Raw genomic sequence first — 14,424 nt, forward strand, 5'->3', positions numbered from 1 at the left:
TAGTGTTCATGTAATCTGACGAGTTGGATGTTGGGCGATGATGAATAGTCCCCAGAATGATCTTCAGCCAGACCCTTAGGTTCTGGTGAAGTTCTTTGTTCTTGGAGGAGTTTCCTTCAGCACTCTGCTTGAAGATTGTTGGGATAATCTCCTGGGACATATATTTTTCCCTAGGGTTGATGTTGTAGATCCTTCTTCCCCCCGTCTTCTCCATATTCAGAAGTTTGGCTATGGACTTCTCAATGATAACTATCTTCACCCCCAGAACATGTGAGAGGATGCACTGGTCATCTGAATATACAAATCTCCAGAACTCCTTGACCAGAAAAGTGTAGATTGGGCCATAGAGACGCTGAAAATAGTTTTCCCAACCTTGCTTTCTTAATTCCTCTATGAGGTTGTCATACCCTAAATTTTGCCTCGCCTAAAGGAATTCATTTACATTTCAAGCATTTGTATTTATCAATGTGCGTCCACTCATTGACATAAATTATTCCATTTTTTTTAATTTCATTTTAATGTCATTTATTTAATGTTCATTAGAATTTTTTCTATTTACCAATTCACATAAAAAAACATGATCTTCATTCATAAGCATTCATATTCATAAATTATTCTATTTTTTTAAAATTTCATTTTAATGTCATTTATTTATTTTTTATTAGATTAGTGCGGGTAGGTTTAGAGATTTTTGTCATGGAAGATTTAGCTTTAATTATTTAGAGTTATATCTTTGTATTCTAAAAAATTAGGTTCTTTTTTGTTTGCCTTGGTATTATTTTTAAATTTCTAGCAAGAAAGCTTTTTATGATATGTTTAAATAAGTATTGACAAATTAATTTTTGTTTCACAAATTAAGATATGAATTTTAAAAAAAATGATAATGATAATTTTTTTTAGTTCTACAATTTGTTTTACAATTTATTTTGCTTTTTGTTTTACATTTTATTTTACAATTTGTTTCATAATTTTAACTTGGTTTTACAATTTTTTTATTTTATTTGAATTTATTTGAATATTTTGTAACATTTATAATTAGATTATTTTTATTTTATTTTATTTTCAAAAGAAATTTAAAAAATAGTTTTTATGTTACTTTTTGTCTACATCATAAGGAAAAAACAAAATAATTAAGCAAAAAAGTCTTTTAGTTTCAAGTTCAATTTTCATGTTACACTAACTAAAACCAACATAACACAAAGAATTTCAAAAATATAATAAAGTTGTACTTTTTTTTACAATAACATTATACAAAGATATTTTCAAGTGGGGGACCCTTCAAGTTTGCAGGTTACTGGTATTGACCATTTTGCTTGCTTGTATGCATAAAACCATAGCATAACACTTTTGATTCTTTAAGTATAGGTTTTGTCTTGTATATACTTATATGTGCAGAATAGCATAAATTAGTATGCTATAGGATGATATAAAACAAAGAGCCAAAAGCAAGAGTTTAGACATTCCACTGTATCCATAAAAATCTCAACAGTAAAAACAGTGGCGGAGCTAGATAAAAAAATTTGGGATGGCCGCTAACGTAAAATAAAGATTATAAATAAAATGTAAATAGTATTTTAAATAAAACATTAAAGTTAAAATAAATACAAAGTTAATTATTAAAAATTTAAATTACATGACTTAAAACTACCTTAAAGTAATGCTTTACGCGTTCCGAGTGACTTGAAATCGTCAATAATTGACTCCGAACTAATGCTTGCACTAATCTCCCTTTTAATATATACTATCATGCTATCTCCAAGAAACTCATCATCCATCTTGTTTCTCAACTTAGTCTTAATAATTTTCATTGCTGAAAAAGACCTCTCAGTTGTGGCCGTAGAAACGGGAAGAGTCATGATAAGACGAAGTAGTTTATCAATCAAGAAGTAAGTTTCAGTCTGTCTAGATGCAACCAAACATGAACATAGTTCTTGAATAGTTGATAAATTATTCAAGTTTGATGCTTGACGAGCAACAAATAGAAAATGTTGGAGTTGAAATTGCAAATTATTCTTCTCTTGATCACTAAAATCCATAGGATTATATTTTTCAACTAAAGAACAAATAGTATCAATACTAAAAGCTTTATATCCATCCTTAGGAGATAAAGAACAAGAAAGAGTTAACAAATCCATTGCATGCTCACTGAATCTTCTATTCAACTCTTGTAACTATTTGTCAATGGTAGTGAAAAAGATTTCAACTTTAAAGTAATGTTGAATCGTGACTTGATTCTCTTCAAGACGGGAGCGTCCAAATCTTGTTGTTGAATGAACATCATTAAGATCAGGAATCTCAATACCATGCTTTTCACAAAAAGATACCACTTTAGTAAACAATATATCCCAACCATTTTCTCTCAAACCTTGAATAAGATGTTTTGTTGAACGGACCAAGTTCATAGCATTAACTACATCTTGATTTTTTTTTGTAAGGCTTGACAAAGCATATCTGTTATTCCCATGATTTCTTTCATCAAGTGCAAAATAAATATAAAATCAAATGCCTTCAAGTAATTGTAACAACTATCTGCATCCCCACTGTAACATCTCAAAATTTGCCCTCCTCTTCTTTAAACAAAAAAAAAAAAAAAAAAAAAAATTTGCAGGCTATGAGCCGACCTATGGTCGACCATAAGGGTCAGCGCATGGACCACGGGTCAGCGCATAGCATGTTTGAGTCGACCATAAGGGTCAGCGCATAGACCTCGGGTCGACGCATAGCAGGCTATGAGCCGACCTATGGTCGACCATAAGGGTCAGCGCATAGACCTCGGGTCGACGCATAGCAGGCTATGAGCCGACCTATGGTCGACCGCTCGCGCAAAAACTCAGTTTTCTGGGTATTTTCCACTGTGTGAAGCTGTTTTTTGGTTGTTAAGTTACTTATTTTCCAAATTTTGTTCACACAACTCATTTTTCACTAATTTCACTTCATTTTGCTAATTGTGATTAAGGAGTGGATTAGGATGTGATATATAACCTTAACTGTAACAGAAATTGCTAATCACATTTCATTCTCCAAGATCTAACAAACTTTCCCTCCAAAAACCTCTCAATTCTCCAAACTTTTTCCACACTTTCTTCATCATTTCTCATTGAAATCTTCATCAATTATGCTTGTTCTTGTTTGATCCACACTCTACAAGTGTTGGTGCACAATTGTTTCATCCAAATCGTGGCGAAGGAGTGAAGAATTTGGACTGTCATAACATCACACTTCCATGGCAAATTGATGAATCTTGGACCTGTTGCTGTTTTGAGCTGAGCTAATCGTTTCAATCAACTTCTACATCAAGAATCTTCATCTGTTTTGGAGTTTTGGACATTGAAAAGCACGATTCAACATCTGCCATCTCCATAAGGTCAGATTTCGATTTCTTTAATTGCATGAATTGAGATATGGCTTAGATAGATCTTTCAATGTAGATCATCATGCAACTTGTGGTTTTGGACTTGGTTGAGTGTAGAGAGAGATATCTTGATTTGAACATTTGATGTAGAAACTTCTTTCGCTCGATCCGGTTGATAGGTTTGGAATTAGGAGAAACTGAATCCATATCCATGATGTACATGCTTAGACGGTCACAATGATGTATGATTTGTTGCGTTTGGTTGAAATTAGTTCATCACGATTTTCTGGAAAATTGTTTGTGTTCTTGATGAGGAACAAGGTTCAGCAAGCGTTTGATCTGAATTTTTACATTTCCATTTCAAATTCGTGTTTCCCTCCGGATCTGGCCAATGAGAACGCGCCACTGCATTAATGAATACGACGTCGTTTTGCTCTCGTGCTTAAGAATTACAAAATTGCCATTTTCAGAATATTCATTTCATTATTTCTTTTGTCTTTTTCATTTTTATTTCAGTTTGATTCACATGAACTTAGAAAATCCATAACTAATTCATTTATTGTCCAATTTTGGTGAGATTTTTTCCATGATACTCCTGATGATGTGTAGAATTTAATCATGATTTTTGTGGAATTTTTGCACGTGTAGAAAATTAATTGGCTTAGGGATTGATTTAATGTGTTCATTTTGTACATGTTTTGCCAAATCTCTCATGAAATGATGATGCCTTCAAATAAATGAATGAAATTTTTTGTGCTTATTCTGGACATGTTGGTGGTGATTTTCATGTAGAGTTTGTGAATTTTGAATACTTGGTTGATTAGATATAATTTTTTGAAGTAAGGTGTGACAATTTGTGTCACACCAAGCTAGGTCAACTTCATGAATTTATTTGCATGACCTAGGATTGTTGGATTGAGCCAATTTTTTGCATGAATGATAATTGGTATGTCAAGATAACATGTGAATTTTTGCTGGAATTTTTGATGGAGTTTTCAATTTGATTGATAATTTTCTTCACTGTATGCTCATTTGGTGACATTGTGTGATACATGTTGGCATATCTTCTGTGAAATTCTTATATGGTTTTGGATGAATGTGAAATTTGGTATGCTGGTTATAGACACATTGTAGGACATCATGCTTTTGGTCCCATTCATTTCTTAATTGTTTTCACTGTTTTATGAATTTTTGAAGTGAATGCTTGTGTTGATGCTATGAATTGGCTTGAATAATTGTGTCTGGATTTCTTGATTTTCATTGACCTACTTTCTTTTGTCCAATTGAGCTGAAAATTGACATGCTACTTGTTGATTGTGTCCTGTTTAGGTGTGAATTATTTGAGGATTTTTGGAATTGTTTTGGTATGCTTTTGAGTGAAATAGTTCTGTTTGGTCTTTTGGTGTTGTAAATTGCATGTTTGATGTTAAATTGTGCATGAAATGAGTATGGTGAAGGATATGAGCATGGGACTAATTGCATTTGCTTTTGAATTGTTTTAATTTGATTTTGGATTGGTTTTGCTTGCTGTTTAGATTTTTTTTCTCCCTTTTGGACCCTAGGCTTGGCCTAGTGGTCTAGTTTCTCACATTTGGTTTGACTTTTCAGGTTAAAAGTGCAAAAGGCTTAAGAAGGAAATTGAAAAGTGAAAATTGAATTTGTTTGATGTTGTCCACTAATTTGACTTTGTTTTGTAGGTTGTGAAGCTTGAGCTTGGGCTTATAGCTTGCACTTACGTGCATTAACTTGTGTTGCTTTGTACAGATTAACTGATTAACATTTGCTGTTTACTGTTTGTTTGTCTGAGTACTGATGATACTTGATTGATTTCAGGTACATTTAGTCGCTTACAGTTCTTTAAGAACTTGCTTGCTGCTGCTTGGTTTTTAAACCACTGGAGGTAGGACTTCTATTCTTCATGTAGTCTGGAAGACCTGGCCTGTTACTTGGCCAGGCAACTGTCTGAAGTCCTCCTTAAGAGGCGATGTTTGTGGTTGTTTACATTTGTGCCAAGCAGGTAAAGACCTCTATGAGGCAATTGGTGGATCAAAGGGATATGCAATCTATCCCCCACTATTCTGTGAGTCGTCCCTCTGCTCACACGGTTGTGTGTTGATGCATTGGGACACAAACCCAAGATCCTGTGCTGTTGCACAATCGAGTCAGAGTCCTTGAGCGTAGAAGGGTCCCTCCATTCTGGACCCACGCTCCTTTGTCTGAAGCTCTCCCTGGTTAGGGATAAGAGCTGTGAAGTCTAATCTTCACTCACCTTTCATCTGCTTCACCTTAGCCTCGTAATGGCAAGGTTAAGAGCGAATAATACCCATGTACAGATGACTTGCTTCGGCAGTCAAACCCATTGTGTGAGCCTCACTTGATTGGTTATAGTGTGTGCTATGTGAATATTTGCTTGAAATGCTTGTTTTGATCTGTATGCTTGTATGCTTGCTTTCTTCCTGGATAGGATTAGCTTGCATTTGTGCAAGTAGGTAGAAACCTGAACGTAGGGTAATGATGCATGACAACACTAGGCTCGAGTACAGCTCCCTGGTAGTGTGTCTTCCCGTGGTTTCTGGCTAGATTTTCTTTCCCTTTAGGGGGAACTACATCGCCCTGATCCTTGTTCCAGACGAGGTATGTAGGCAGGAGGTCGTGCAAGACCTCTCCGGGCACTTTTTTTTTCTTTTTGTGTGTGTTTGCTTGTTATCTTTTTGTGTATGCTTGGTTCGGATGCCGACGTAAGTCCAGTGATTGGCTGTCGGGCTCCACGTTTTCCCTTTTGAGTGTGTTTTGGTTCGGATGCTGACGTAAGTCCAATGATTGGCAGTTGGGCTCCATGTTTGCCATTTGTTTGTGTGTTTTGTCTTGTTTGGCGTGCGTGAGCCGAACTACGGCAGCTCTGATTCTCGTTCCAGACGAGATACGTAGGCATAGGATGCGACGTCCTATCGAGCTCTCTTCCCCTTAACCCCACCTGCGTTCCCTGTGTGTGTGATGTTTTAGCAACCTATTCTTTTCTTAGAGCGTGGATCCCGTCGAGTACGACGGACGTGAGGGGTGCTAATACCTTCCCCTTGCGTAACCGACTCCCTTACCCGTTCTCTTTGGTCGCAAGACCATTTCCTTTCCAGGTTTCTCTGAGCGTTTCCTTTCCCTATTTTGGGATAAATAACGCGCAGTGGCGGCTCTGTGTTGTGTTTTTATTTGAGTCCCGCCGGTTGATTTTCGCGGATGCGACACCCACGTGTAGCATAACTCCCTCTATCTTTTGCAATATTTTAAAAACTAAACAAGTTGCTTCATACATGTTTATCAAGCTAGAAATTGAATCGTAATGTGATCCCCAACGAGTATCTCCAACTCGTTTCAATGTACCAACTTGATTTGCACCTTTACCAGTTACAATCTCATCAATCTCTAACAAATAAGCAATTTCTTCTAATTGGGCAGCTTGTAACTCATCATGACGCTTTGTAGAAGAACAAACAACATTCACAATAAAGATCAGCTTCTCAAAAAAATTATGAACAGGTTTGACTTCTCTTGATGATGTAACTAATGCAAGTTGCAATCGATGAGCAAAACAATGAACATAGTATGCATAAGGACAATCCTTCATAAAGAGGGCTTGTAAACCATTCCATTCTTCTCTCATATTGCTAGCACCATCATACCCTTGGCCACGAATGTTAGAAACATCAAGGTTATGTCGAGAAAGTATATCACATATTGCTTCCTTAAGAGTTAAAGATGTGGTGTCTTTAACATGTGCCACATCAAAAAATCTCTCTTGTTTTAAACCAACTTTATCAACAAATCTTAATACAAGAGCCATTTGTTCCTTTTTTGACTCATCACGAGTTTCATCAACAATGATACAAAATTTGGAATCACCAATTTCCTCACGAATACTCTTTTTCACCCTACTAGAAAGAATTTGCAAGAGCTCTTTTTGAATTTGATGTGAAGTATACTTGCAATTTTGTGGAGCATTTTCCAACACAACTTTTGCAACTTCATCATTGTAGGATGCTAAAAGTTTCAAGAACTCAAGAAAGTTACCTTGATTTCTTGATTTGCTACTTTTGTCGTGACCCCTAAAAGCACAAGCTTGTAGTGTTAACCAACGAACAATGTCAATTGAAGTCTTGAGTCGTAACCGATTATTCATTCTTTGACTTGAACTTTGCACTTGAATAACATTTCTAATATGACAATCTTGATTCAACAAGTCTTGACAAGCTTTCATTGCATTGTTGTGTGGTGAGCAAGGATCCTTCCCTATGTGTTTAAGAAAGGAACAATGTTTTCTATTCCTAACTTTCTTCCAATTTCTAAAACCCATATAAATAAAGACAAGTGATCTGGGATGTCCACTTAGTTTTTTGCTAAAAAGGTAATATGGTAAGAAATATCCGGCGTCTTCAGATGGTGAATATTCTAACCATGATGGAAATATGCTAAACCAAGTATGTTGAAACCTTCTCGGACGATCCTCGTTACCGGACAAAGGATAGTTTTCTAAATGAATTTGATATGGACCCTATTTTAGATAAGCTCTTCGTATTGAATCCACTTGATTTGGTGGATATTGCCAAATCGGAGGACATTTTCCAAGATCGCGTTCCAAAGAATTTTCAAAACCATGATGCTCTTCAATTGTTGGATTCTCAAGAACTGTTTCAGATTCGGATGTCGGGATTATAATTTCTTCATCTCTCTCTTCTCTTTCAATTTCACATGCTTTCCTTTTGAAAAAAGAATCAATTTTCCTATTATTCATCTTTATTCTTCCTATAATATCATATCAGATCCAAAAATCAATTTAGAGAACATAAAAATTAAAAGAGAAAAAAATTAATAAACTTAATTAATCAACTTTAATCCGTTTTCAAATACCGGTAACTTCACTATTAGAAATTAGCAGCAACAATGATTAAATTAACCTTATTACAGTGTATAACTATATTTGTAAATTACAGTGTTATGAATTGGCTTAATAAACCTCATATAGATTATTTTAACACATCAAGAAAGAAGAACCCTAAAAATCTCAAAAACACAAATCAAGCAATCACTTTAATTTGTTACTTTTTATAAAAGAAGAATGAATAAAGTTTTTTACCTGTTAGATGTCGATCACTTTAATCTGTTCCGATTCCGGTGCCGGTAGCAAACCCATATGAGAAAGAAAGGAAAGGTAGGAGCTTTTTACCTTATCTGTATTTTAACCTAACTTTGAATGAAAAAGAAAAAATAAAAATTAATTTTAATTTAAAATAAGAATATTTTAGTAATTTAATATATATGAATTAAAAAAAATAAAAAGTTGAAGGGTAGCCGTGGCCTTCCCACGCCCCCTCAGTTCCGCCACTGAGTAAAAAACAATTGTTTCACAAAAATAGGTAAGCTATTTTGCAGCAAGTTAAAAAGCATTTTTGATTACTTCCCTTTCCATCAATAGACATCTATTTGAAGAAAAAACAGCACCAAAAAAGAAAAAAGAAAAAGCCTAGCAGCATAAAAAATCAGATAAAAACACAGAAGGAACCATATTCGAAAATCACCAAGAAATTTCAGCAACCATCTCATTCAGATCCACACAAAGCACAATACACAAAGTAACTATCCCATAACAGATTTACAGAGCAGATATGCAGAGCAAATACATCCCAATCATAATAACCAGAACACAATACATAACATCGAAAGAAGAAGAAGGTCACGAAAAAACAACGCACGAAGTGTACCTGAGGTAGATTTTCTAAATCGGCCGAAGCTTTGATGTTCTTTTTTTTTGTCTCTCTACATTTTTCTTTTTGTAGCCATGCTATTATATTTGTATGTTGCCTTGAATTGATACTAGTATTTCAAACATAGGAAGAGTTTTTTTTCTATGCCTTTTTTTTTAGTATTTCGAACAGAGAAAAAGTGTTTTTTCAAACTCAGAGAGGGAAGTTTTCGAAACAGGGTGATTTTCGAACCGAGGGAGACGTTTTTTCTTCCAGTCATAATTTAAGTTTCATTTTTTAGTTTCATCTTTTAGAAAGATTGAGGAGAGTTGGAAAGGTTGTGTTTCTACCATTGAAGGAAGGAGGACTTGAATCGTTGTTTCAAAAAGGTTGGATTTTTTTCAGAGTTGGGTCGGGTCCGACCCGCCCTGGACTCAACGCCCATTTGTTTTAAGTGGCCCATTCGGCCACCCATGGACCCATTTTTTTTTAAAATCTCAATTGGTTTTTGTTACTTGTATTAGTCAATGCATTTAACTTCTAATTGGCCACTGATGGCCAAGTGGTTAAAGCATTTGCTTTTTTTCCATCAAGCCAATATTATGTTCACTTATTTTTATTTTTTCATAATTGCCATTCTATTTGTTTTCTTTTTTATTTAATCCAAAATTTTTAAAATACTTGTTGACTTTATTTTTCCATTTTAAATTTTTAAGTGTGTTGTAAATAACTTTATTTATTTATTTATTTATTTTACTCGACTTATTTTTGGGGTCTTTTTATATCGAGTTTTTTTAAGCATATCCAATTAATTTTCATTGATTTTAAGTTTTCATGATTTGATCATTTTAATTTAATTCCAAACCTTTAAATTAACCTTTTTTAAATTTATTTTCTTAACTAAAATCAGAAGAAAAAGATTACCTGGATGAAAGGTCTAGTCGTAATCCGGAATGTTATGCCCAAGTTGTAAGAGCTTGCAAGTCATAAGTGTTCCTCTTCCCTCTAAAACACTTGTAAATATTCAAATTTCCTTCCTCAATAAAATCTGAAGAAAATGCTTACCTGGATGAAATATCTAGTTGTAATCCCGAATATTAGACCCAAGTTGTAAGAGCTTGCAAGCCATATGTATCCGTCTTCTCTTCAAAACGCTCCAATATTCAAATCATTTTCATAAGTGAATATGAAGAAAAAGATTACCTGGATGAAATATCCAGTCGTAATCTCGAATATTAGGCCCAAAGTTGTAAGAGCTTGTAAGCCCTATGTATTCGTCTTCTCTTCAAAACGCTCCAATATTCAAATCATTTTCATAAGTGAATCTGAAGAAAAAGAGTATCTGGATGACATATCTAGTCGTAATCCTGAATATTAGGCCCAAGTTGTAAGAGCTTGTAAGACCTATGTATTTGTCTTCTCTTCAAAACACTTGTAAATATTCAAACTTCTTTTCTCAATAAAATTGAAAGAAAAATATTACCTGGATGAAAGGTCCAGACGTAATCCCGAGTATTAGACCCAAGTTGTAAGAGCCTGCAAGTCATAAATGCTCGTCTTTCAAGCCAAAAAAAACATTCAACCAATCAAACTCTTTTTTCGCCGTCGTGCGATCGATCAGGAAAACCTTTTCATAAACGAAAGAAATCTTATCTTAAGGTGATGTAAAGCAATGCTTCGTCCATAATTATTGAGTTGAGATAAGTGACGTCTTTCTGAATGTTGATTTGTAAATCCATTTGATGTGTGGTATACGTCAGCTCCTCATCTGTTTTGGGTAAAACAATGTTCTTCGTTGATTAATAAAATATAGCTTTCGCTAAAATCGATAAACAAACAAACATTTTCTACCCAGAACTACGTAAGCCTTGAGTTTTCTATTGCACCTGGAGATACGTAGGAGCAGGATTTGTAAATCTTGTCAGGCCCATTAATAAAAAAAATTAGGTTTAGTCCCCTTCGTTGCAAAATCCAAAAACATCTTCTCTTTTATTTTAATCCTATTATTCTTTCCCTCATAATAACTTGAGAAGCCTAACATTTCTAAAATAACACTAACATGCACAACTAACCTAATGGTTACCGTTGAGTACAACAGACGTGAGGGGTGCTAATACCTTCCCCTTGCATAATCGACTCCCGAACCCTGACATTGTTACGACGACCATAATCATTGTCGTTATTTCTTGGGTTTTATTGATATTTCCCCTTTCCTTTTTAGGAATAAATAAAGTTCGGTGGCGACTCTGTTTAGTCCATCATGCTAGCGTGCGATTGCGTTTTGCTAAGTCGTGTTCTCATTTTTCGAGGTGCGACAGATGGCGACTCTGCTGGGGAAACAGACTTCCCTAAGTGAGTCAAGCCTAGTTAGGTCATTTGTGTGCCTTTGTTTGTTTACTTGTGTGGCTTTTTTATTACTTTTTCTATTTTTATTGTCATATTAATATAATCTGTTGTATTGGTTCCATTATGCTTTGGTACTTGGATACTTTTATTTCAAACCTTGTGAGAAAGAATTTTTACCCAAGTCTCGAGTAAAAACATAAGATATTACGAGGTTGAGTAGTGTGGGTCCGTGAGATGAACTTCTCGTTGGGTCAGTGCGAGAACCTTACTTAAGAGTAGATCCTTGGGAGGATGTTGTCGCCCGACAAGTAAGTTGACGTAAGCTTCGATATTTTCTTTAGGATCCATGACTCTGAGGACCATTTGTAGAAACTTAATCCTTTGTCCAACTAGAAAAGATGGTTGCATAGTATGGGTATGCGAGATGAATTTCTCGTTGGATCGACGCGAGAACCTCACTTAGAGTAGATTCTTTAGATGGAGTTGATGCCCGACAAGTAAGTTTTCATAAGCAGCAAGCAATCTAATGGATCCATGACTCTAGGAACTTTTTTGAAACCCTATACCATACCTTGTGAGAACGCGTTTCTATACGAAGCAATTAGACTTATCCATACCTCGAGCCTATTGAACTTATACAAAAAATGCATCACATTCATCCACATACATTGCATCAACATCATAAAAAGCAAACTTTTAGTTGTCTCTTATTTGTTTCAAGAATTGAGAACTTGAAAATGACAACTCCAAGAAGAAACACTTTCTCACTTAAATACAAGGAACCTAAGCTTGACAATCTGAAAGGTTTGATCTCTGATTTGACTCTTAGTAAGCGTGATGACTTTAGAAAAGACTATGGGAAATTTTTGAGCCTTATGACTAAGAAAGTTGACTATGGGATTATCAGCTCTTTGGCACAATATTCTTATCCACCTCTACACTATTTCACATTCGTTGATTTCCAACTAGCTCATACTTTGGAAGAAGTTGAGAGAATCGTGGGTCTAAAGTTGAAAGATTTCAATCCATTTCTAAAGCTCGAAGAGGAAGTGGGCCCAAAGAAGATAGTTTTAGCCCTAAGTATCAATGTCCCAATTGTTCTAGCCAATTGGGTCGAGAAAGGGGGTTTCAAAGGTTTTTCCATGAGGTTCTTGGAAGAATTAGCTCTGAAGTTCAAGAAAGAAGGAAATTGGAACACATTCTATGTTGTGTTGGCTTTATTGATCCATGGGATTGTGCTCTTCCCAAACGTTGAAAAGTTTGTGGATCATGTAGCCGTAGAAGTCTTTCTCTCTGGAAATCCTGTACCATTTCTCTTAGCTAACATTTACCATGCCCTTCACGCTCGACATGAAAAGAGGGGTGGAACTTTGTTATGCTGTGCTCCTTTGTTTTATACTTGGTTCATGCAACATATGCCCGAAAAAGGCCACTTTATGGCAAATGAACTTAAATATCCTCAAAGACTAGCTTCTCTCACTGCAAGTTCTATTAGATGGTATATCCGAGAGTGGGAAACCCCATACATCATTGTCAGTTGTGGGGAATTTCCTAATGTTCCGTTGTTAGGTACTAAGGGTTGCATCAATTATAACCCTATGTTATCTCGAATGCAACACAGCTACTCCATGGATGGCCTTCCTGAAGTAAAGAACTTACAACCATTTGTGCTCTTTGATATCCAAGCAAGTAATCCTGATGTAAGAGTGATCCGAAAGGCTTGGTTGAAGATTGTTAGGAAGAGTAAAGAGTTTGGAAAAATAAACACTCTTGTCAAAGAACCTTACACTCGATGGGTGAAAAAAAGAGTTGAAGAAATTCATTTGCCATTTATCTTTAATGCTTCAGCTTTTCCTAAAGTTCCTGAGTCAAAGCCCATATTCCCTAAGGAAATGGAGAAACTCGTTGCTAAGGTTAAGGAGCTCGAGTTGGAGAATACCGAATTACGGATTCAGATGTACCGAGCTATCTTGGAAAATCAAAATTTGAAGGATGAACATAAGGGGAAAGCCCAGGAACTTGAAGATATTAACAAGAGAGCCAGGCTATTGGAAGACCAGAAGGACGGTATTGATCATATCCTTATAGGTTCCACATCAGTGATCTAGACCAGAAAGGAAGAGCTCAAGAAAGCTGAATATAGAATTTGTGAGTTAGGAAGGATGTTAGATAGGTCTCTTATGGAAAAGAAAGAAATTAAGCTCGACCTTGAGGCACAGATTTGTGAACTGAAGGACACTCTAAAGAAATGAAAAGAAAAGTTGTCATGTGAGATACTCCAAAAGGAAGAAGCTGAAAGAAACTGTCACCACCTCAAGTACCGGTTGGAAGAAGCTAATAGGAGGTTTGCAGTTTTGGAGAGCCAAGAAGGTGATGCAACCTACTTGCTTCTAAAGAATGTTTGCGTGTATCGGAAAAGGCTGTATAGAGAGACTAGGGTAGCCTTAGATGAAGATCAGCAGGTCATCAAGAAACTCCAAGAGCTCTATATTGAATGGAATGGCAAATTCCGCAACTTAGCTAGATTTTTTAACCTTAACATGTTGGAACTCCCAGAAAAACTCCAAGAAGTCGTTTGGTGTATGTGTCCAGAAAACACACCTCCTCAAGTTTTCAATTTTGTCAAGTTTTGCAAGAAAATGGTGAAGGAGCTCACCATAGATCTTGCTACGATCATAAGAGCTGAGACGGAGCTTAAGTTTACTTGTACTTGAATCTGAATTGTTGGTGTTTGAATCTTTTGTATTTAAATTTGAATCATTTGTACTTGAAGTTAAATCATTTTGTACTTGAATTTGATTTTAATTTATGGAAGTTGTCATTTTGGGCCTCAGTTATTACGTTTTATTCTTATTTAATATATTATAACATAGCTAGAATAAATAATAAAGATAACTAAGAGCTTTGCACAAAATGCACCCATAACATACATTCATGTCATTCTTCAAACAAAAAACTCATTGTTGTGTCTTCTTCAGTTCCACACTAAGTCCT

At 35.4% G+C, this 14,424-nt stretch overlaps 1 protein-coding gene across 1 annotated transcript; it reads left to right on the top strand.

The window, feature by feature from the left end:
* Positions 1-12,167: 12,167 nt before the first annotated feature.
* On the top strand, positions 12,168-14,144 carry LOC127137027 (uncharacterized). The gene is made up of 2 exons (XM_051063523.1): positions 12,168-13,497; positions 13,687-14,144. Exons 1-2 carry the CDS (start codon positions 12,168-12,170, stop codon positions 14,142-14,144), a joined length of 1,788 nt encoding a protein of 595 aa, XP_050919480.1.
* The last annotated feature ends 280 nt before the right edge of the window (positions 14,145-14,424 follow it).

This window comes from Lathyrus oleraceus, chromosome 4 (genome assembly GCF_024323335.1).
Source record: "Lathyrus oleraceus cultivar Zhongwan6 chromosome 4, CAAS_Psat_ZW6_1.0, whole genome shotgun sequence".
Taxonomy (NCBI): domain Eukaryota; kingdom Viridiplantae; phylum Streptophyta; class Magnoliopsida; order Fabales; family Fabaceae; genus Lathyrus; species Lathyrus oleraceus.